The 26,311-nt window shown below is 34.2% G+C and overlaps 1 protein-coding gene across 1 annotated transcript; it reads left to right on the forward strand.

Moving 5' to 3' along the window:
- Positions 1 to 483: 483 nt before the first annotated feature.
- On the forward strand, positions 484 to 26,108 carry LOC150101146 (uncharacterized). Its single transcript, XM_090401970.1, has 6 exons — positions 484 to 560; positions 884 to 966; positions 7,621 to 7,691; positions 18,602 to 18,823; positions 22,249 to 22,300; positions 25,745 to 26,108. Exons 2-6 carry the CDS (start codon positions 909 to 911, stop codon positions 25,879 to 25,881), a joined length of 540 nt encoding a protein of 179 aa, XP_090258096.1. The 5' UTR covers positions 484 to 560; positions 884 to 908; the 3' UTR covers positions 25,882 to 26,108.
- The last annotated feature ends 203 nt before the right edge of the window (positions 26,109 to 26,311 follow it).

Raw genomic sequence — 26,311 nt, forward strand, 5'->3', positions numbered from 1 at the left:
AATGAAAAATTTTAATTATTTGCTTAGCCCAAGGAGCACCGATTACTCCCTTTCGGGAATAAAAGCCGTTAGAGAATTTATCTTCTTTTATTTATTTAATTTGAAGCATAAATATTTTTACCTTGAAAACACACTATGCGAGCAGTAAGTTTTGTTTATACACATATATGTTCGGATCCAGCTGTGGCAAATTTATTATTATTATTATCATATTATAAAAATTATTATTTTTTAATTGAAAAAGTGGGATTTTAACTGTATTACTTAAAAGTGATGTTATTTATTCTCTGTCATTTTCAACTATTCACTTAAAACTTATCATTTTACAGCCAGCTCGTGTGAACATTTAGCTTCTATTTGTTGCTCTGCTATAACTTCACGAGATGGTATATTCAAAGGCATACTAAATTGCACAATAATCCACTTCACGGAATGCTCGCGCATAAGATTAGAGTACCTATGGTACGGTATTGTTTTTAATTATTCAAACGAGAACGTGTTTTGAACGAAGTAAAAGTAATTCTTCTGTGCAACGCAAAATCTAACCCCGACCAGTGCAGGTAGGTTGCATTTTTTTCCATTTCATATTAGATACTGTACTTTCAAGGCAGAAGATATTCATATGTTATTGCAATTCTGTAAGAGATGATTATTTTTAAAAGTAATATGTATACGGTGTGTTCTTTTTCTGTTTGTTGATATATAATGTTTTTTTTCTTCTTTTGTATCTTTAAATAAATAAAAGAGTTGGTTTGAAATAACGAAATGTCGAAAATAAATATATGCATATCCAGAAGATTCCAGAAATAGTTATAATATTATACGATCTAATTTTTCAACTTTCAAATGTATTTATTTCTTTATTATTTATTTATTTTGATAGTTTAACGCTAGAGAACACTAATGTGATGTATGCTGAAAACCAAAGAAATGATATGTTACAACTGAAAACAATATACAGTACATGTATGTGAAAAAATCATAAAATTTTTAAATAATTTTGAATGTATTATTTTTAGTTCAAGTCAAGATTTAAAAACGAAAAACGATGACAGCCACGTGCTGTCCACTGTGTGATTTGTGAAAGACGTATCAGGTGGGGGGGGGGGGGGTATCAAATTCTAATACAGTTACTTCATGTATGTAGAACCATAGTGGAAAACATTCGTCAAAATTATTACGAAAAGATTTTATATCTTACCACTGAAATTATCCATTTCTTCTTCTTATTATTATTATTATTTTAAATTTCAGATAAGTCTTATAAAAATCAATTAGTAATTTTATTTCTTTATTTTAGTATTTGCCAATAAATTCGCAGTATTTTCTGCACACATAAGATGGTGACATTACGAAGCTATTGAATGCCACCATACCATTGGGATACCACCGGCTGGCATACTTTTCTGGTCAAACGTCTGGATGAAATAATGTGTTTTACGATCTTGAGAAGTGCTCATTGAGCACTAATATGACGAATCTTTTCGATGAGAAGGAAAAACTGACAATATTAAAACTCATACCGTGGTGGAGATCTCTCGTAAATTCTATAATCCCAATATTTTAATAACCCTCGCAAAGCACTTGATAACAAAATGATTATTATAAATTATCCAAGGTCTATTTGATAGTACGCGAATTTCAACTAAAACGTTCAATCGGTTTCAACGAAGCCATTTTTGTTGGAAAGCTCTCGGTCGAATTCCGTCTAGGACTCCAGGAACGGAGTTTATCGGGTGAAGTTCAGTTACTCGGTCTTATATGGAGGTCGCAGAGTTTTCCTGAGCTCCAACTCGGGTTTTTTATCCGCAAAACAAGGAAACTAGCCAGGAGAACACACACACACACACACACACACACACACACACACACACACACACACACACACACACACACTTTTCACCAGGGAATATATATATTAAGGCATAAAACTAACCACCACGTGTGAGCAGGGCCGACGTTACCATTTAGGTAACCTAGGCAACCGCCTAGGATGTAAGCCATGAAGGGGAGCAAAACTTTCAAAATTTTGCAAAATCGAAAGCAAGAAAAATTAAAATTTGATTTTCATATATTATACATATTGTATATTACTTTGTATAGTATTAATAAAGCAAGCCAAAATAATTTTTATTTTTTATATTTAAAATTTCATTTAAAAAAATATCCAACTAGTGAAATAAGGGGCGCACTTGTAAACTTTGCCTAGGGCGCAAAATAACCTGGCATCAACAGTGCGTGTGAGGGATGTACACGTTTACAGAGGAAGTGAAAATTTTTTCAGTTCATTATTTAGTAGTCTAAAATAGAAATACTAGCAAACTGAAGACAGGAAGTAAATAAGAAAAAACAAGTAATAGAACAAGTATACAAAATATATCTATTACAAAAGGAAATTATTAGAATGCTATAGCAATCACGATTAACAGATTACCTAAAAGAAGCCCAAATCAGTGAAGATATAGAAGAAGAATGGAAAACTTTAATAAAGATAATCCATAAAGCAGCCTCTGAAGTACTTGGAAAATAAAATAAAATATTAAAAAAAACATTAAAATCTGGAACAGATATAGAAAATGCAATAAAAGAAAAACAAATGGCATACAAATTTCCTTCAAAAACATACAAAGGAAACAGAAGAAATACACAAAAACAAAAGAAATATAGCTAAAACCATAGTATATAAAGCTCACCAAAACGCTTGGGACAAAACGTGGATGACAAAACATAGCCTACAAAATATTAAGGAAATTAAACAATCAAGAAAGAGATACAGCACAAATCAACATAAGACAAGAGAAACAACGGATAGAACATTTATAATAATTTATGGTCAGAGGTGTAGTCAAGGGGTGTAGTCCTAAAAGAAATAGTGCCAGGGCTTGGAAACAAAAATCCAGAGCACGAAGTGCGACATTATTATTATTATTATTATTATTATTATTATTGCGACGGCCATATGGCAGAGAGATTGCCTTGTTTTCTGAAACGAAAATGACAAGAGCGGGCTGGAAATGCATTATAAGTCTCATTATTATATATCTTATAATTTATTATAATGAATTTTAAAATTTTGATTGTTTTAAAAAAGTACCAGGGCGTCGCCCTGCCCCGACTACACCCCTGTTTATAGTAGGACCCAAATTTAATAACAGAAAACAATAACGAAGAAATCAGTACTGATATAGAACCAATCGGATCAGAAAAACTAAAAGAAGCAATAAAAGTATTTAAAAAAAAACAGAAAATCAACCAGATTAGATGACATCAATATAAAGCGTTGGAAATATGGCAGAGAATATTCACATCACAGATTCTTAAAATTAATAAATAACTATTGGAGGAAATGTGACGTTCCATCAGATTGGTTACAAGCTAAGGTTATAATCTGTATTTAAGAAAGGAGACAGAGATGATTATGGAATTTACAGAGGAATAAGTTTATTAAATCCAGGCAGGAGTGTTGTCGGGCCAGGGCGCGGCACGGCGACGCCCTGGTAATTTTTTAAAACTATCAAAATTTTTAAATTCATTATAATAAATTATAAGAATTATAATAATGAGACTTATAATGCATTTCCAGCTTTCGGTCAAAAAATAGCAGCTTGCTGCTCTTGTCATTTTCGTTTCAGAAAACAAGGCAATCTCTCTCTCTGCCATATAGCCTTCGCAATAATAATAATGCCACACTTCGTGGTCTGGATTTTTGTTTCCAAGGTAGAGTTTCCCTTAGTTTAGTGTTTCTCTTGCAGTATTTCTTTTAGGACTACACCACTGAATCCAGGCTACAAAATTTACAGTAAAATCCGGAGTCAAAGACATATATATTGCAAACAATCTCCTCTAAGAAGGACAAAATGGCTTCAGACATGGAAGATCATGTAAAGACAATATTTATGTGCTAAAACAATAATCATCATCATTATCATTAAATATACCTTCAAGGGGTGTACAGGATATGATAGTACTACATGAAAAATTACATCATTACTAACTTCCTATCTCCAATTTTCCTCAACAATGCTGTGTGCTAAAACAAATTATTGAAAAAATACGAGAATTTAATTTAGAGACTCATATGGCCTTTATAGATTACGAGAAAGCTTTTGATAAAATACACAGAGAAAAACTATGGAATATAATGGGGGGGAAAAAAAACAAGGATATCCATTACATTTGGTACAAGCTATACAAAGTTTAGAAATTGGATTTAGAAAAGACAGAGGAACTAGAGATGCAATTGGAGTAATGAGGACCATATGCGAAAGGAATATAGAAGTGAATAAGAAGTTTATATATGTTTCGTCGGCCTTGAAAAAGCGTTTGACATGATGAAATAGGAAAATCTGATGGAAATTTTAAGCAAAACAGGTTTAGTTAGAGAGTTAGAGAGAGAGACCGAAGGTTAATATATACTGAATTATATATGAACCAGACTGCCATAATAAAGACAAAAGTAGGAAAAACTAAAAAAAAAAAAAAAAAATGTGTGATTGGCAGAGGTGTAAGACAGGGATACTGCTTGTCACCGACGCCCTTCAATATATTTGTAGAAGAAATAATAAAAGAAGCATTTGATGAAGAGAAAAGAGGAATCACTATTGGAGGAAGAACAATACAAAATATTAGATTCACAGATGATCAAGCAATATTAGCTAATACTGAAGATGAACTACAGTACCTAATGCAAAAATTTGAAAATATATGCAAGAAATATGGTATGAAAATCAACACAAAGAAAACAAAAGATGAGAGTGTCCAGGAAACCAGGAAGTGTCAAGGTGATTATGAATGGAGAATGTGTAGAGCAAGTGAGACAATACAAATACCTTGGTAGTATAATACAAGAAAATGGAAAATGTGACGGAAATAAAAGAAAGAATTAACAAAGGAAAATATGCATTTATAGCAAGAAAAATTTGTTTATTAATAAAATGAATAAAAATTTAAAGAAAAGTCTTATTAAGTGTTATATTTGGAGTGTGACCTTATATGGGTCAGAAACATGGACAATTAGGAAAAAAGAAGCTAAAATGTTGGAGATATTTGAAATGTGGTTATGGAGAATGGAGAAAATAAAGTGGACTGAAAAAATCACCAGTGAAGTATTACAAAGAGTTGAAGAAAAAAGGAATTTACTAAATACCACAAGAAAATGAAAGCATAACTGGATATGACATGTATTAAGAGAGACAGCCTACTGAAAAGAATGATAGAAGGGAAAATTGAAGGAATGCGACCAAGAAGAAGGAGATGACTAATGATGTTGATGATATACTATAATGGGCACTAGAGAATATCAAGAAATGAAAGAGGAAGCAAAAGACAGAGGAAATTGGAGGAAGAGAATCTGCTGAGATACTGCTGGACCCGTCAAGAGACAGAACACTAATGATGATGATGATACAAAGTTTACATAAAGATGCAAAAATACAGTCACAGCATATATATATATATATATATATATATATATATATATATGAAACGTACTATTAACTCTATGAAATTACCGTACTTTATTCCTTCAATTTTCCCTTCTATCATTCTTTTCAGTAGAGACTATGGAGATTGAAGAAAATAGTTCCATCTGCTTCCTAGATGTTAAACTCACCAAGACGCCTGAATCAATTAAAGTCTCTATTTTTAGAAAGCCAACACACACAGACAGATATTTGCATGCATCCTCCCATCACCATCCAGCGCAAAAGTTGGGTATTATATCAACTCTAGCGAATCGTGCAAGATCTGTACTGTCAGATGAAGAAGAACTGAAAAAGGAATTACAACATCTTAAATGGACCTTTAAAAACAATGGCTACTCTCTAAAAAGTATTAACAACCAATTATCCCGCCGTCAACGTAACAACGTAGAGACACAGAACGACTCCAAAGGTCATATCGTCTTGCCATATATCAGCACACTATCCAAAAAGCTGAGCAGAATTCTAAAGAAGTTTAACATAAAAACGTGCTTCTCGACTCTGCCAAAAATAATATCACGCTTCAACAACTATAAACAACCTCACAACCTTCTACAATTCCCAGGTGTATACAAGGTCACTTGTGAATGCGGAAAGCCTTACTATGGGCAGACAGAGAAATCTATCTTACTACGTCTCGAAGAGCATCAGAGAGACATTGCTTATAAGAGAACCAGATCAACTGCTCTGTCGGGCCATGTCCTGCTTTCAATAAACACGAACAACGAAGGCCACCAACATGAAATAAATTGGACATTGACTTCAAACCTACACATCTGCCATGATGAAATAGAGCGCCGCATTGTCGAGTCAAAGGAAATCACCTTAGACCCTTTTCATTTGAATAATAATCTTAGCTATAATTTAGCTGACTCTTTCAACTCTACTATTAGATACTGGAGATCGCGTGATTCCACACACGCACAGGTGTACAACAATAGAACTTTAACTCGGACTGTAGTTCAAGCTCATAATAACTGTAATTTACAGTCGAATATTATGGCTTTATAATTGTATAGCTTTAGAGTGTGTCAATGTTAATTTAAGTGTCTTTTATTATCTTTCTATGTTCTTATCGCCTGAAGAAGTCATTCTTGACGAAACATGTTGCGTTTTTTCAAATAAATGTCATTGTGTTATAATTCTCGGGTTTAAGTCAGTTAATTTAGAAAAATGAATATATATATATATATATATATATATATGTATATATTTTTTTTTTTTTTTTTTTCAAAATTCATTTTTACTCGGTTGGAATATTATAAAAAAAGGTTTAATGACTATTACCGAGAGAAAAGATGACAAGTGATATTTAAAAAGATACTACTAGTTTACTAGTTTCGTTACATGAAATGAACATCCTCAGGTATCACAATCAAAGAAGTATACAAAAAATTACAGACTTAAAATTGTGCTAACAGAACAAGTATAAAAAACAGTAGCGTGTTTGAAAAAAATGCAAGTATGAGTTCCAAACAAACGAATACTACGCGCTGTCGCGAGTGCGCCAGTACTGAACAGAAGCAACGTGTGCGTCAGAGAGATTGTAACTCAGGCTGTTGTTGATATGAGAGGAATCTAGAGAAATTTCCCTAGATTCAACAATCTTTCTTTCGAGTTCATCGTAGCACACACAAAAGAGGTGGATAGATATAGACCAAAGGGAAAGAGGAAGACCAGCGACAAGAAGAAAAGACCATTGAAGCTGGAACAGGTAAATGCCTAATCTTTAAAGAGAAGAAGAAGAACTAACCACTTTATGTTAAATTCATGGTTACGAAAACCAATCTGGGCAGATCGTAAGGTTTAATTTATTTATATAAAAGATTTATTTCTATTATTAATAGGAGTTTCAATAAATAAATAAATAAAGACTTGAAAGAGAAAACGATTTAGTGTTCTGGGATTGTGTTGGGCTGTCATAAACAGCCCGTGCTCTTTGAAAGTAAACACCGCGAAATAAATTATTGTGATTATATGTCCAATTATAAGAAAATTATAAAGAATCTTAACGTATATTTTGGAGTGGAATGTGCCGATCCTAGTTAATAACTTTCCATATTCATATAGCAGCAGTCATGTGTACATTTTGCGACCAAGTATGTTGGTATGTATTGATATCTAACCCTTTATGTTGCAGATGCGATGGAAGCACCCTCAAAGTTATCACTTGTAAACATTCTAGGATTCTTCAACAATATTAAGAATACGGTAAGATTTTGATGTCAGTCTAAATTAGTAATAGCTCATAAATGATAGCTTATAAATAAATTAATTAATAAAAATAAATAATAATATTGCCTCCGTAGCGCAATTTGAAGAATAGCGGAACATTGCGCCTTTCGATTGGAAAAGATCTGGGTTCGATTCTCGTCGTCACGAGGGAAATCCTTATATAGGCTTTTTCAAATGAAGGTGAGTTAGCCGATCTCATACGTTGGTAGCAGGGTTTTTCCTCTCGAAAACTCGGGTTTTTCATCCCGCCTACAGACAACCCGGCCTTCAGAACACACGCAATTTACAGACAAAAAATACTGTTGTTAGTGATGATGGGCGGTAGATGGCGTTGATGGTAGTAGTAGTAGTAGTAGTAGTGTCGTAGTAAGATAATTAAGTAGTAGGGAAGAGGATTAGATGTATTTAGCGAAGTAGAGTGGAGTACCCTCCCACGATGAGTCCTTGGACGTAATAATAATATTTCAAATACAATTATTGAGGTAAGAGATGATCTGTTTATTTGACCAACTGCAAGCCGATGATGCTTAATGCTTTCGTGTTTCAATTTGGCAGCACGCGATCAAAACATCTGAGAGATAAGTGGAAAGGGTGGTGAGATGGGCGTACGGTTGACAGCTTCCACAACACTCGTAACGACGGTTTAGGTTAACAGTTTTGTTAATTGGCGTACATGCTGAGCACCAAAGAACAAGTGACATTATTTTGTTTTCGCGCTTTTCTTCAATAATCTTAAGTTAAATATAACCTCCGTTTATCTTATATATGGTGTTCTGTTTTACCAAATTAATGAAATGGCAGAAAAATTCCCATTTTTTTAAACTTTCCTTTGAGTTTATAAATGAAAGCATTTGACACCGTTTTAAGAGTAATTTCCATTTAAGAGAGGATAATTTGTGGTGATCATAGAAGTGGAGAGAGAGAAGAAAAAAAAAGTAATAAATAAAATGTAATTTTCCAATGAATGAGAATATTCATTTCGTGTCTTGATCTTGTAGGAAATACATGCCTTTACGTGATTAGTTAATTCGTATAAGTGATAATATAATTAGTCTACTTATGCAATATAAACTCAATTATTATTATTTTTTTTAATTATTTTTTTTGAGAAAATCATAACACTCATTATCTGAAGGATAACTAGAACCAAGTAAAAAGGACCTAGAAAAAAAATCTTCGTATTCGATGATTCGAATTTTTTCAAGCAAAAAAAAAAAAAAAAAAAAAAAGAAAGAAAAGAAAGAAAGAAAGAAAAAGAAAAAAGTACTATTGTACTATAGATTTACAATATTTCATGGGCGGAAATCACATAAAAAATATATTTTCTGGTAAAGATATCTAATAAATGAAGTGGCATTTTTAAAGCAAGCATATATCATAGAAATGAAAAGCAGTTACAAAACTTCCAAGAAATGGTAAGTAACAGAACTTTTAACAAAGAAACAACGCAAAGGCTACAAACATTGATCTCCAAGGTTACTCTCAAATTATTGCGTCAGCTTAAATGGAAAAACTGCCGATTTTGTAAGCTTGTAGTTCAACAACACAAGAATTCATAGCTCTTTGTATGCTTAAGTGGTTTCATCATTTTTTATTTATTTTTTACTTTATTTTATTTATTTATTATTATTAAAATAATAATAGTAGTAATAATAATAATTTATTGCTTATTTATTTATTTTTCCCGTTGTCGTTCATGACATTTCTGAGAATTCCCCGGTTTAAAGGCAGGCCTCATCTTGGTTTCGAATAATTCTACGATATTCAACTTAAACAATTTTATAGAACTTTTGGATTTATTATTCAAAACAAGTAGAACTGTATTTTATGCTTCCTTAGAAAATGAAACACGTTGCAAGCGCCTACCAGTTACAGTCCCTCCATTCTCTCTCTCTCTACATGACGCCCAACTTAAAAGTAAATAACGTGCTTTCAATAAATTGAACGTCTATTAAGCCGGCACCTCGTAGCTTAAATAATCAAAAACACTTACGTGAGCCAGTGTATTAACAACTGAGTGCTAGCGAGTTTGCAAATAGAATATCTAGGAACACGAGAAACTAATCATACCATAAATCACTTATTTTAAGAGCCAGAGTTAAAGGAAATACAGTTGTTCTTGTTGAACTCTAATAGTATAGCACAGCGCTTCCCAAACTGTGGGCCAACCCCCCCCCCCCCTTGGGAGCCGTTATTTTTGTTGAGGGAGCCGTGAAATAATGAAAACAAATTAAAACGTTTTAAGACTAAGTGTTTCATGTCAAATGTGCATGTAAGATGCTAAAAATGTAATATTTACATTTGCTTTTTGCAATATTCGCTGTGTATGTTTCGTACTGAATATAAATAGAATAATATTATAATAATATATGTCTGTATTACAATTTTTTTTTCCGATGGAGGCCATGAAATATTTTAATTTTTCCAAAGGGGTCTTGACATCCATAACTTTGGGAAGCACTGGCATAGCAGCACCATAGGAATTTTTTTATTAGCACTAACTCGTAACACACAATACCGTTTCGCTATTATGATACATAAGAATCCAATAATTCTCCAATAACAGCATTTAAAATTCATAAGTAAGTATCTAAAACTTTCCACATACCATCTTTATTCGTTAAAAGCTTGCTGTTTTTCAAAAACTCCGCTTTTCTAAACATTTAAACAAGCGCAACCAAACACGTCGTCTGCCAAAATAAAAATACTACCGACACACTCCACCTGGCGTTAGTTTTACAGCACTAATGAACAGAAATTGTAATATATTGTAAATGTACACTTGACAATTCCCAAATGGAAATATCTTATTGATAGGTGTTCATAGTTGAATTTACGTTTTCATAACATATGATGTTAAATTCGTTAACGCCTTTAATAAAATATCTTAACAGTACGAAGAAATAAAATAAAATAAACGATTTTTTTTTTTTTGGTTTTGTTAGTACATTTGTTTTTAACAGGTAAATTCTCTATTTAATGCCTTTACAGTGTAGAAAAACCGAGCATTGCGGATGTTGTGTTCTAATCCTGAATCCATTTCTGTAATAACAGTGTTCCATTTCTCTAAGACGATATTTCCTTTTTACAAGTATCTATTAGGTATCAATAATCACACATTTTTTGTTTGTCTTTTAAAGTTGCTGCAACTGTTAAAACGATTGACGTTATAACACAACCAGTTAAAGTAAGCGATTCACTTCTTTCAGAACGCTGTGTCTATTTTGGTTTCTGTTGAAATCGGTCGACTTTCTTGCCACTTTTAGCACTTTCTAGTGGCGCACCCAGAGGGGGGGGGGGATGGCCCCCAAAGAAAAATGAAAAAAAAAAAAAAATAGAAAATTTTCCAAAAATCTTTTCCTAATTAAATTAATTTTTAAAATTTTTATTTATGTTGTGTCGTGTCTTCTAAACTCTTCCCCCCCCCCCCATCAAGATTAAATCCAAAGTGCGCTACTGGCACTTTCACAATGACGGTTGTTTTCCATATTTCAATGGTGTTAAAAATAGAACGTTATATGCAAATATATGCACCATTAAGGTGTGGAACATATTCGACAAATGAAGAATATTCAATATACTGGCACAGATGGAGGGAATTCCTGGACTTAACATTCTCCGCTACGCATCGTAAAATATCCATAAAACAGCTAGATTAACCTTCAGATCTTCTTCAGTCCAGTTCGCAAATTCGAACTAAATATGAAATTAAATAAACCTTTGCCCTAAACTTATCCAATTTTGAGAAGTTATCCTACTTCAGTGGCGCACTCAGGATTTAATCTTGGAAGGGGCCGAGTACTCAAGATTTAATCCTGGTGGTGGTGGTGGGGGGGGAGTTGAGTAGACGATTTGAGAATACACATTACGCATTGCATACGACCTATGACTGAGCATCTGCAGTGATCGTCAATACATGATACCGTGATCTCTGGCCCGGCTCGGCAAACAAAGTATCGCTCGAGCCTACTTCGTTCGCCTTGCGTTCACAACGGCCGTGATTCCCGAGAGCCAGAGGATATTCCCACCTTTTGTGACCGCTAATTCACAGGTGGTATAGAAATAGAAGACACAATATGACACAACACAAATTTTTTAAAAAAAAAAGAATTTTAATTAGGAAAAGAGTTTTGTAAAATTTTCTAGTCTTTTTTTCCTTTTTCTTTTTTTTTGGGGGGGGGGGGGGTACCAGGGTCCCTTGTCCCCCTCCCTAGGTGCGCCAATGTCCTACTTAATGCCCTTCGTGACTGTTAAATCATTTATTATTTGATGATAATTTCAGAGACTTTTTCTTGAATTCTAATTGTCACAATATACGCCTTCCTCTTATATTTAATGTCAAAGTATACACGCGCTATAATTTTCAGTTGTTATCTTATCATATGTTGTTGTAACTGTACGCACAATATGGCCTTGTAACGAGACCAAAGATTCTGCTATCATTAAACAATCTACATCAAACCTGAGGAAATTTTGTATTTTATTTACCTGTGATTAGCACAGGACATTTCTGATATTTTGCCCAACGAATGTAAAATCATCTGCACGTCTGGTGGACAATTCCATAACTGTTTACCACAGGCACTTAGAATTTCGATTCTTGTTACCCGCTAGAACGTCCTATTTAAGTTTTTTAAAGCAGAATTGTGACTGGTAGATCTCAGTCATAGAAAGTGAATTTTTTTTTCCCCTTCTAGAAACTTGAATTTTCGACCTTGTAACCCAATAAAATCACCATTAGAATGCATTCGATTATCAGCGTTTTATTTCATTTGGGAATACATGATGATGCCAGTCATCTACTGCAATGCCGTTGGCTTTCATCATGATCAGTGCCGGATTTACCTATAAGCTAAAAAAGCTACAGCTTAGGCCTCGCAATCTGCTGGGGCCTCAAATAAAAAAACAAAAACACCAGCTGATGTAATTTAAAACAGTAGGGGGCCTCTGGGTTTTGTATAGCTTAGGGCCTCAGCAAGTCTAAATCCGACCCTGATCATGATGGTACAAACATTGCACTTCCAGTTGGGAACGGCAGTGGAAAGGGCAGCCTATACCTATTTCCAGAAATCTAAGGAGTAAAAGAGCACTGTTAACTCCCTTTTGGGAATAGGAATGTTAGATGATAGAAGATTTATCGATTGTAATGCAATGTGTATAAGAGGATATATCGGTTTCTTTCTTTAAGATGCCTGGTTTGAAAGATGAGCACACCAGAATCGGATGACAGGTGATGTAAACGTTTATCCTCGATTTTGTCCTTCTTGAATCGTTGAATATTAATAGTTAATGTAATAATTTTATAGAGCTATTCTTAAAAATTAATTTACTTCAACAAGATGTTTGGCATTTATCCAAGGAATTTATGTGTTCGTTATTCAATTTAAGTCTTTGCATTATAAACATTTTTGTAAAACGAAAAACAAAACTGACTTTGGCTAATGACCGGAAAGTGAGTGTAACCTTGAGGCGTGATGATTCGTAATGTCTCGGATGGTTCGTGGGACTGCCCAGTGGAAAGGATGGATATTCCTGTAATCTTGAGAAGCTCATAATGGATTGGAAGATTATATGTGTGCCAGCCCCGCCGTGTTGTTCAGTATTAACCATAAGCGGTCATTAAACCACCGAGAGCACCAACGTCGGTATCACGAAAGACGAACCACACACTTATGATGTTTATTAGAGCGATATCAGTGACCACGGTGTTAATGATTAAAAGTGGTTGAATCGCTGTCTTTCAGTGAATAAAGTGGAAGTTTACAAAATCGCAAAGGAATGAAAAATATGAACGACGAGTGGGTGGGCGAAAAATTTGCAGAAACCCATAGATGGTATAAAAACTGACGAACTACGTAAACAACAATACAGGCCAGAAATTATACTGATAGGATTTAATATATATATATATATATATATATATATATTTTTTTTTTTTTTTTTTTTTTTTTTTTTGAGGTCTCCTCAGTGAGTGGCTAGACCCTAAATACCAAGGTTTTAGTAATACAGAGCCTAATCAACTTTACCTATACAAGTTGCTACAAACTATTTTTACTTTGAATAAGAATCTCTGGAGAAGATATAGATGTAAATAAGTTTTTTTTTTTTTTACCTTGGGAATAATGTATATTAGGGTTACCGTTTCAGGCGGAAACTTAGCTGTTTGCTTACTTGAGATTAGGAGTAAAATAACCAAGTTTATAAAATTACTTGGTAACCCTAATATACATTATCTCCAAGGTAAAAAAAAAAAAAAAACTTATTTACATATATATCGAAAGACTTTAACTGAGTGACTATTCAGAGGAACGATTTAATATTTAACATGATGATGGGTGCGCAACGGAATTTTATTTTGCGGATAAACCAGCGTTGGTTCTAAAAGTTGCTACTAAGGCAATACATGGCGCTGCATACATGGAAGTTACGTATGATAGTCACGTTTCACTGCATACCCGGTACGCAGCGAAACGCTGCGACTGTACCACTTATGCAAATGGCACGTCTCCAATGACGTCTGCTTCAAAAGAAGCTTCTATAAAATGCTGGTAGCTGCGGAATGCGTCAGGTCATTACCTGTGAGTAGACAATGTTTAAAGCACATTGTCACCATTACCGAAGGATCGCGCACTTCTCGCGAAGTTGTTTTACCAAAATAACAGCTCTGCCTTAACAGCATTACGAAAGTTCAGAACATTAAAGGGATTAAAAATGGGTTCTCTGACTGCAAAGGGTTTACGCAAAAAGTTCCGGAAATTTTTAGAGACAGGTACCTTACGTGTCAAACCTGGCAGAGGACGGAAGTTCATCGAATGGCAGACAGTGGGCGAAGTAGCCCATCGTTAGAGGAAGAAATGATAGCAAACGTCGTAGGAAGCAGCAGCGCACGTCGTATTGCACCTTTAGACAAAACAGTTCATGAAGTCGTAAGGCAAATTCTGCGGCGTTATCCTTACAAGATTTCCCACGTTCAGGATTAATTGCTTAATCCTGACCAGGATGCACGAGAAACATTTGCCCTGCAGTTTCTTGCTCGGACTGAACTGGACAACGACGGAACATTTCCTGGACTGATGAAGCTCATCTTCATCTGGACGGTGCTGTGAATAGGCAAAAATGCAGAATTTGGAAAATCACAAACCCACACGTTGTGCTACAAATTCCATTTCATTCCCCGAAGATCAGCGTTTGCTGTGGTGGTTTTTATAGTGGAATTCATTATCGGACCTTTCTCTTTTCGAGGAGCTCGGTTCTGCTGGTCTCGTTACCTACCCTATTAATGGCCAGCGATATGCATCTCTCTTAGCCAATGAGGTGATTCCAACACGTCAATAGCATCAGTGGCTGGATTCAACAGTTTTTATGCGAGATGGTGATCCTCATTACATTGCCACCCTGTCAACTGATTACTTCAGACACAGTTTATCAAGTTCAGAATCATCGTCCGCAATTTCCGTACAACGTGGCCAGCGCACTCGCTGGATCATCTAAACCCCTGCGACTTTTGGCTGTGGGGACATCTCAAAGGCGTTGTCTATCGTCGACACATAGGCAACTCAGTGGACCTGAAGACCAGGGTATTCATAACATTTCGAGTGAACCTGTACATTTTGTGGTTGATCATGCGATTTTGCGATTTCAGCAGGTTGTCGACAACGGAAGACAGCATATCGAACATGTTACACAACGCGCCATGTGTATCATACGTTTTGTGACGGTTTGAATTACCCACTACGGTATTGGAGTGCCGTATATTTCCCTAGTGGCAACTTTTAGAACTAACATCGCTTTTTGTGCAAAATAAAATTCCGTTGCGCACACATCATCATGTTAAATATTAAATCGTTCCTCTGAATAGTCACTCAGTTAAAGCCTTTCGAAATGTGAACTTTAATTATAATCACCCTGTATATATACTGTGTGTGGGTGGGTGGGCTCGCGCATAACGTCTACTTATTGTCATTAGCACGACGTAATATTTGTCCTTTGGTTAAAACGTTTTAAGTTCCAATCTTATTCAGAACGAAACCAATCATGAAAATGGCTTTTCAACTACAAATAAGTTAGTCTCATACGGCGGCAGATAGTGTTTCTCCCACAAACGTGGAAAAAGCTGCCAGAGTCTGTTGTGGGTGCCATGACTGTAAATGAGTTCAAGGCAAAGCATGATAGATACTGCGTGGATGTTGAGTAGTTGTTTAGGGCCTCCCTCGATGAGTCTAAGGACTCCTTGGAGTTGCCCGTAATAATAATAATAATTTTTCACTCCACGAAAGAATGGCGAGGGGACACATACACACGAGACGTAATTTACTAAAATAATAGACAACATTCTTTAATAGTAATTCTTCGATGCGTTTGTGATCGCCGGATTGGTCGGCTAAATGGTTACCTTGTTTGTTCTCTAATCAATAGTTTGCTGGCTCGAATCCTGTCTGTGGATATAGAGGTTTGTGGTTCATTTTTTGGTGGAGAGAAGAATTTCTTCGCCCGATTAAACGACTATTGATAACAGAATAGTATGAGAAGGACTTTTAATTTTTTACAAATCTTAATTTCTGATCAAAACTGTTGTGATTGTAAAATCAGTTTACTATACTTAGAGTTCATTCGTTCTCAATTACTCCATCATTTCCAAATATATATATATATGTATATTAGGGTTGCCAAGTAACTTTATAAGCTTGGTTATTTAACTCCTAATCCCAAGTATGCAAACAATTAAGTTTGCGCCTGAAACAGTTCAAGTCTAAAGGATAGTGCAACACCAGGTCAACTCATTGTAAAGGTGAGTAAAGCTCTGATCACTATTCTTAGTATTTTCCCATAATGTAAAGCGCATCTCACTAAAAGATGTATACTGCAATACATTATGAGTGGGGTCACAATCCAGACCGGTTTCAACCTTTATTTGAGGTCTCCTCAGTGAGTAGCTAGACCCTAAATACCAAGGTTTTAGTAATACAGAGCCTTATCAACTTTACCTATAGAAGTTGCAACAAGGTGTTTTTATTTTTAATAAGAATCTCTGGAGGAGATATAGAAACTGATGTTCTATAGAAATCTTGATATTCGAGCCAGCAAACTATAATATATATTTCTCATCTTGAGATTTTTATTTAATAAGGTCAAAACACCTTACAGTAACTTGTTTTGGTAAAATACTTATAAGCTCTGTATTACTTAAACCTTGGTATTTCTCAGCCTGGCTCCCACTGATGAGACCTCAATATAGGTCGAAACCGGTGTCTGGGTAGTGGCCTCTTGCCTTCAATGCATAGCATCATACATTTCCTCAAGGAGATGTACTTTGCATTAAGGGTAAATATTAAGAATAGTGATCAGAGTTTATTCCACCTTTACCACAAGTTGCCTAAGTTACTTGTACAACTTGCAGGCGCAAACTTGACTTACTCGTCTGTTTGCTTACTTGGGAAATGGATTAAAATCAGGTTTAAAGTAACTTGGTATCTTTAACGTATATTATACCCAAGGTAAAAAAAAAAAAAAACTTTCAACATATATATATATATATATATATATACTAGGGGTCTCTTCCCTCCCACCCCCCTCCCCGAGTTCCGGGCTGGTAAGCCGGTAAGCCGGAGACAAAAAACGTAACATAATGCGTGTATATATATATATATATATATATGACAGAATGATAGAATGATCATTGACTCGGTTAACATACACAGTTTTATGAAAAAAAAATTGAATGACTAGAACCGAGATTTAATTAAAAAAGTTTTAATATAAACACACTACTAGTTTCGGCCTGTAACAGCCTTCTTCAGGTGACATTATAAAAGAAAAAACACTAAACATTGAGGGTTAAAAGACTATGAACAACATAGACAGTCTTTATACATAATTAGCATGAAAACGTTGTAGTTGTATTTGAAGCTATTAAAACCTTTTTAATTAAATCTCGGTTCTAGTCATTCAATTTTTTTTCATAAAACTATATATATATATATATATATATATATATATATATATTTATTTATTTATTTATACTTGGTTTTAATCTTTCCCTAAGTAAGCAAAACAAAGTTTGTTTTGCGCGTGAAATGTATTCACGTCTGAGCTACTTGTGTATAGAGGCTGATGACTTCATATCACTTGCCTTAGTATGTATCCCATAATGCAAAGCACACCCCTTTCATGCGTGTATAATGCAATGCATAATGGGAAGGGCCACTACCCAGACCGGTTGTTTCGACCTTTCTTAAGGTCTCTTCAGTGGGAGCCAGACCCGGGAGAGATACCAAGGTTGAAGTAATGCAGAAGTCATATATATCTCATATACAAGTAGACAAAAGTTGCTTGACCTTCTTAATAAAAATCTCTGGATGAGAGAAAGATGTAGAATGTTTTTCCCCTTGGGTGTAATATACGTTAATATTACACCCAAGGTAAAAACTTTCTACATATATATATATATATAAAGTTTTTTTCTGCAAAGTTTTGCGCGTGAAATGTATTCGCGTCTGAGCTACTTGTGTATAGAGGCTGATGACTTCATATATATATATATATATATATATATATATATATATATATATATATATATATATATATATATATATATATATATATATATATATATGAAGTTTTATATGAAGTATTAAAATTGTATTTATTTATTTATTTACGAAATCAGAACTTCAGAGATGAAGGTATGGCTTCTCTAAGGAACCCTGAGGAAAATGTTTTTTTTTAAATATATTTATTTTATCAAGCAAGTCTATTTCTCAACATGTACATCTCTATCATTCTTTTTTTTTTTTCTCTCTCTCTCCCGTTCGTTGCATGTCGTTTTGACAGAGAGCACCAATGAAGGATGACTTGCAATTTTTCTTAACTTACTAATTCCTTTACAGATACCTAAACCTGCACAAAGGACTCCTTCAAACTTCAGCGTACAGAACGTCAATGCTTCAAGTACTTCCTCTGAAAGTACCACGCCGAAGGTCTCTGAGAATACAGCATCATCTTTCTGTGTGCCTGATCAACCGAAAGTAACTCTGCTTTCAGGAGAAAGACTTAAGTCGTATTTAGAAAAAAATTACTACACGATCCCTGGAGCCAATGATGATTACTTCGTGAGTAATATCTGGAAGCTTTTGACCATATTACATTATGCTCTATTTTGCATCTGTTACTTTGCTGTTGTAGATGTAAATTAAAAGTGTTTTCAATTTAAAGAAAAATTAATTCTCAAAACTTAAACAGTTATTTGCAGAAGTTTTCAGTCCATTCACTAATATGCAGAAAACTACTATAATATTGTTAATTCATTGCTGAATATTGCTTTGTAGTTTTAAAAGTTTTGTTCAGATTTTTATTAAGAATGGCAAGCACCTTTTGTCTACTTGTATATGAGATATATATGACTTCTGCATTACTTCAACCTTGGTATCTCTCCCGGGTCTGGCTCCCACCGAAGAGACCTCAATAAAGGTCGAAACAACCGGTCTGGGTAGTGGCCCTTCCCATTATGCATTGCATTATACACGCATGAAAGGGGTGTGCTTTGCATTATGGGATACATACTAAGGCAAGTGATATGAAGTCATCAGCCTCTATACACAAATAGCTTAGACGTGAATACATTTCACACGCAAAACTTTGTTTTGCTTACTTGGGAAAAGGATTAAAGCCAAGTATAAAATTTCTTGTTATCTTTAACGTATATTATACCCAATGTAAAAACGTTCTCTCTCTCTCTCTCTCTCTCTCTCTCTCTCTCTCTCTCTATATATATATATATATATATATATATATATATATATATATATATATTTCACACTTTCTTCTACTCTGTCAAATAAGAAATGGAGACATCTTCGTAGCAGCGCAGCGATTTCGACGATGCCCTTCGGTGGGAAAGACCTGGATTCGGATTCCGTCTAGGACGAGAAGAAACTTCATCAAAGTTTTTCACACGAAGCTGAGTTAGTCGATCTCATACAGAGGTGGTGGAATATTTCTTCAGAAATTCGGGAATTTCATCTCGCAGTCGCGTAAACCGGCAGAATTCCGCGCAATTTGGGCACAAAATTATCTCTGTTTAGGTATAAATCCTTGTCATAGTCTATGCCTAAATAGAGATAACCCTTATCCTAAAACAAGGATACTTATCAGGTCGTGAGCCTTAAGGTCTGTAAATATTATCAATTATTATTATTATTTAATAGTTACTTATATTACAAGAGCTATTTTCGAATCAAATGATATATTAAGCAGTTTGACCAGTAAAGATTTAAGGAATAACATTTTCAGATATTGATAATGCAATGAAATAATTCGTTTATTTATTTTTAATTTACTTATTAATGAAATGAATGCATAATTAGTAGAGCTAAGCTATAAAGAAGTCTTATGATAGGTCACTACTTCCATGTTGTAGTACAATTAAAACATTTGGCAATTTTCTTCCGTTGCACACAATTTTGTACATCATAAACTTCTCCTTTCAAATAAGAAATCGTTTGAATGGCTGAATTATGCAGTAAAATAAAACCGTTTAGACAGAAAATGTAGATTTTCGGTCATTCAGAGGCAGCGCTAAACCATACCTAGAAATTTGACAGCGTGAAGGTCCTGATATTTTAGGTAGTCTCAAGAAAGTATCTTAAGAGTTAAACAGATTTTTTAATATCTTAAAATGCTAATCGACAGCATTTTGGTGAGCAAGAGAGGAAGCAGAAATCGTTACATTGCTGCATCATTTTGAACTTTACAAATAGAAACGACTTTCGCCACTAGATGGCACACACGCATATCAACGAATAATATTTCATTCAAAGGTTAACTCTTTCTAATGTGCCTGTTTGCACCTGGCAACCAGTTTGTTGTTGATTCGACAACACATACAGGTAGCAATCGTACACTCCCGTTTAGAATTGCAGCGTCAGGCAAAACAGATCAATGTATGTTACAGTAATTGCAATTTTATGAATTCACCGAGCGATTTTTCGTTCGTACTACCTGCTAGAGCACCAAAAATTCTAGGTGCATAAGAATGAGTTCGGTTTTAATTGCGAATTTAGATGTACTTTAACATTTTTAATTTAAATAAAATACTTGAAGAAAATAACTAAAAAATAAAATATTATTGATGCAGCGCAGTGTGCGTGCTCCTACCACAATGTACGTGAATCCAGGGGTGATGTGCAAATACACCACTAAAGATATGCATTTTTCTTTTTCTTTTTTTTTTTTTTTTCTGCTTGCTTAGTGTAACACTGCTCGCAAATGGAGGGTTTGCTTGACTCTTTTAATTTAACTATCGAACTTCCCTTCAATAACACTACATATATATTGTATACTTAATATGTTTAACTAGCACGTTTGAAATGTTTTGAAATGGTAAATCAAATACAGGAAGACCACCTTTCCTAAGTAAAAAAAAAATAAAAAATAAAAAACCGTTTTGTTTTGTGCCTAAATGCAAAAATTAACGTCCATATAAGCATATAATGGTATTTTATTAAGGCTTAAAAATGTATGAGCTATTTGTAGTACGAATATATTATCAGGCTGGGAGAGGCTGTGAATATCGTTTGTTTTGCTGCTAGCAATAACAGTGTGTGGATTCAAATTCCGCTGCGGCATGGAATTCTGTGTCTTTTATTGGCGGATAACTTCCATCGCTCGGTGTGAGATTCCTCCCACTTTACTTATGTGAGGTTTGTCAACTGAAATGAAAATGACCGTGTTTGCGGTCTTAGAACAGATTTCATGATTTATACTCTTGTCCACCTATAGTACTAATTGAAGTATAAGTTTCCAGTAGTGTAATGTGACTGCTGGAAAATGGAAAGTTTCAAGGTTGTATCCGAGGCTTATGTCAACCTCAGCTACAGTCTTTCTGATTGATACTCCTGTACAACTCTGCTATGGCGTTCGAGAGACCACGTCCTCGTTCACGAGGACAACAACGCAGCTAGTCCAAGAAATGATTCAAATGTTAGCAATCCGTTAATAATTTAAAACTATGGTAGATGTACTAAAGTAATGTTTTTTATGATTTTTTCACTTCTGTGGGATGCATCCGATGAAGTCTTAGAAAGACGAATTTAGTAGTGCCTTCAGAAATAAATAGTTTTCTATTTTATCATTCTGCGTATAAATGGATTAGTTAAAATGTGTGTGTGTGTGTGTGTGTGTGTGTGTGTGTGTGTGTGTGTGTGTGTGTGTGTTGGGAATCTAAAAATGTATAAAATAATATAATAAATCAATAAAATGAAAATTAATAAATATATCATTTTTTTAATTTAAATAAAATAATGCAAATAGGAATCTTGTAATCCTTCTTTAATTAGATAACCTACCAGTATTTAGTAACTCTGCATGTAGAAGTAGTTTTGTATGCTAAAATGACTGCAGGTGAATTTTTTATCGCTATTCTCCACATCATTATCTAGATGCGACGTAAATCAATTAATTGTATCAATGAATAGATAAAATTCAGAAAGTTATTAAAATATATCTAATGAATTCAATCACATTTCTTTCTCTGTAGGATTTGCATGAACTCTCCTTGCATGACGACGTAACTCTAATTGCCATAAAAGGTAAATTTAGAAACATCAGGATGACATTCATGACCTTTTTTTGGAATTAAAGATTTTCACTGGAATTTCATGTAATTATTTGCAATTTAGTTAATAATAATAATAAGTAGTAGTAGTAGTAGTAGTGGTGGTGGTGGTGGTGGTGGTGGTGGTGGTAGTTGGTGATGGTGGTATACGAAATCCTTAAATTTCCAATTAGAAGTTTTAATCAGGAAATTTACTGCATGTAACCTTATTTTTAAAGCACATTTATAGATTGAACAAAATACCTTAAATGTTCTCCAGAAATTTAACAAACCATAAAAACATATTACTGAAAAGCAACGTTTTGAAATCACATGCCTATCAGTCAATCAATCCAGCGATTTATTTTAAATTTCACATAGTACACAATTCTGGAAGAATTTTTGTGTAACGTAAGACCAACAGTTCATCCAGGTCATATGAAATGCATATAATGTTACAAATATTAATACACATCACCTTATATGCAAATATAGACATCGTCATTATATACAAATACAGATATCATCACATGTATACATACAAACGATAACATACATAATCATTTACAATATTTAAGTTACAGCTGCTAATCCAGCTCACAAGGCAGTAAGTATTATATCCAGTAAAATCTTTAGATAATTTTGTGGAAATTTTTCAGAAGGCGATTAACTAAGAAACTAACTTGTCCTCAAATCATGTTAGTTTTGTAAGTTAAAAAATACTGCATAGCAGAGTGCGAAATAAAATTTAATTTAATTAAATTTACTAGTTGGGGTAATGCGCTTCCAGTCGTTGGTCTCAGTTTGTGTTATGTATGCAGCTCTGTGTTGAAACCAAGCATCCTTAAGGACAAGGACATGGAAATGGATACACGTCAAACACTTCGGTTTATGGAGCGGCCAACGTCTTCGGGAAGGTTGTAATCGTTATTTTCAGATAGCTTGATGATATCTTTCAGTCAGGTTTTAATCTATGAGATCATATCCTTTCTCTGTTGTTAAAATGAAAAGACACTTCAGAGAGATGGATCTGATTATAGAGCTGACCATATATTAAGAAGCATGTTATTAATCCAGATGAGTCGAAACATTATTTCGTGTTACTGTCCTTCCATTTCACTCTGCATAGCAAGTATCTCAAAACCTTCTTTTAGTGCTCAGTAAATTCCATTAAAAGCCTTAGTAAAGTGAGTAAAGAGATGACACAAGATCTTTGCTAGTCATTAATTTTATATAACAATACAATATGTACCGATTTCGTGCTCTAAGGACTAGTAGCTTCTTCAGTATGTAGAGTAAATACGAATTTCAAATTTTAAATCGCAGATAAACCGTTTAATTATTATCAATCAAATAACGAGAAGCCAATGAGGTGTGACACTCTCCCGTCTTCTAGGATGATTCAGGGATGATTATTTGAAAACGATTAAAGATTTCCAGCATCACTTAAAATGAGGGAGCAATATGTGTGCATGAAGGCAGTGATTTTTATTTATTTATTAGATTTGAAGTTTTTCTTGAGGATGGGATACCGTAGCTTTATCTTAATCGATGTCGTGGCTTTGTTTTAGAAGAATGATGACCGAGTCTGTTTCTTCTTTTCTGTATGCCACGTCACTGAGATGCTCTTTCTTTCTTATTTCAGACCTTTTGCGTGTCTGCCTGTGTAAAGGAGACTGCAAGAACATGGAATTTTGTAAACGCTCGGGTGTTTATAAAACTGTCTTTTGGAGATATAGGAAGGCACGTATGGTTTGGATGGAGTTTGAAAGGCAACTCTGATATTGTGACTTTTGAGTAGCAGGGCGCATTTGATGGAGACATTTCCGATGTATGGGATGGACGGAAATGGAATCTAAATAATGAATGTTGTGCAGGAGAATCACAATGTAGTATCTTCTAGGGCAGTACTTCTTGAATACCCGTTAAGAACGAACTGGAGTTATTATTTTTTTAAAATTATATCTTCGTATTTTAAAATGAGAACTATTTGTTTATTATTTTGTGAATTATGCTTTTTTATGGATAGTAAAGAGAATAAAGCAGTGTCCAGTGTGGAGAGACTTTCGGTAGATGTCCAATGAAATTTACTTTCCTGGTATTTTTGAGATCAGTACATCAAGAAAATATAGTTTACCTCCACTCTCTAACTCTAATGCGAATTGTTGGGGTGGAAGGAGTTGAGAGAATTAAAAAAGTTATGTAAATCTGATATATCATGTTTCCAAATAACAAATATATTATCAACGTATACCCACAAAATGTAAGGTTTGGGGTCGGCTAAAGAATGAAATTTTTATATATATCGATAAAGGTCAAAAATAATTTTAATTTTTTATGCGCTTTCACCGTGTTTCACGAAGTGCTTCTTAATCTATTGTAGGTTTAGGTTTATCATAGAAAGTTTTAAGGTATGTTAAATATAGGATCATTCTTTCGAATGATCTGGCCTTTGCTCACTTTTAGGAGGGAAGACTTCCGTCATAATTGTGCCTTGCCACGAAGTGGGAGAGGCTGTATGTGACACTGTAAAAATAACCTGATTTCCCAAATCAGGTTATTTTTATATATCATATCCTGACGATATGACCTTGCGCTTTCAAATATATAACTTGAAATTTAACAAATGTTTAATTCAGAGTTCATAATGCGAAAATTAAATGAATTACATCCTTCATCATATCCTAATCGAAAAATGACTTCTGCCGAGAAATCCTAGGTGGAAAATTTATGATTAATTAATTAATATTAAAAGCTGTGTTTGCCCTTCTCTTCATCTGCCGCTTATAATTAGTGATATTCTTGCTCCAGTTGTTGGATGCTCTTTGGATTAAGCAATAATGAATAATGGTTATGTTGATAGAGTCATTGGACACACTTGTGTCACATCAACAAAGGTCCATATGGAAATGTCACGGTATGTCGCTGTCTCAATCTAATGCTGGGTTTTACAGCATGATTAAAGTGGCTTGTGTTTCCGAAACTTAAAAATTATATCAATAAAATATTCTCATCTTCAAGCGCTCATTTAATGGTATTTTAGAGAAGAAAAGACACCACGATGTATACACCATCGTAAAACCGAGAAATCAGTTAATATATTTAGCTTTTTCTGCTCAATGTTGATCGAGCATCTCAATTCGTTTCCCCCACCCCAGATCATGATATACATTGTATTCCCAACGTATTCATAAACATTCTCTCTTGCCTACCTGAAGATCAATGAATTTCAATGCCTGTGGTTTCTAGAGCAGAGCTTCCAGAGCATTTAATCTTAGCGCACTCATAGTACTAATGTTTGAGAGGTTTGCAACCATGAGCGGGTGGGATTCATAAAAACGTCTGTTCACCATATACAGCCCCCTCCCCACTCCGAAAAAAAAAACATTATTTGCTTCTTAAATACTTTATATAATTTCTTCCCATTTTTCTTCTATAGATACCCTTCGGAAGAAAGATTTCTTTAACACAGCTATGTGGAAAGTTTATTGCACTTTAAAGGCCGTTTTAAATCCTATGTGGAACAAGAGATTCGAAGCACACGATAACTGGAATGTCATAGACATTTTCCGTTAGGTGTGATGAGAGACGGAAAATAAACTCTTTCTAATGTCATAAATTTACTCCCCAAGATTATTCAAAGGACGTTCTACACCGATTGCCTTTTATTGTGTATGTATTTACCTTTCACTAAATTTATGTTATATATTTTGTCTGTATTGAAAAGAATATGAGAGTTTTAATGTTAGACACTTAAGGCATACAAAATTATAAGAAAATTAAAATATTTACTTTTATTTCCATGCATCGATTCCTGTGTTACTCGAACACACACTAATTTCGAAGTCAGGCAAATCATCACTTTAAAATCATATATTAAGAATGCTGGATATTATAGCAATTTCGTTATAACGATTATGGAAATCTTTTTGCATTTTTCTTGGTCATTTCTAGAACCACAGTTTGAAATAGGTCATCATTTGTATTTGAGATGTACAAAGACAAA

The sequence above is a fragment of the Typopeltis vanoorti genome, chromosome 12 (genome assembly GCF_054136105.1).
Source record: "Typopeltis vanoorti isolate ZY-2024b chromosome 12, IOZ_Tvanoo_1.0, whole genome shotgun sequence".
NCBI lineage: Eukaryota > Metazoa > Arthropoda > Arachnida > Uropygi > Thelyphonidae > Typopeltis > Typopeltis vanoorti.

What these genes read in the sequence shown, in the direction of transcription:
- LOC150101146 (XM_090401970.1), top strand. Translation starts at nt 909, where the DNA reads ATGTATGCTGAAAACCAAAGAAATGATATGTTACAACTGAAAACAATA. An exon ending in GAAAACAATATACAGTACAT is followed by an intron (nt 967 to 7,620) that starts GTATGTGAAAAA and finishes TTTATGTTGCAG; the next exon opens with ATGCGATGGAAGCACCCTCA. An exon ending in AACTCTAATTGCCATAAAAG is followed by an intron (nt 22,301 to 25,744) that starts GTAAATTTAGAA and finishes TTTCTTCTATAG; the next exon opens with ATACCCTTCGGAAGAAAGAT.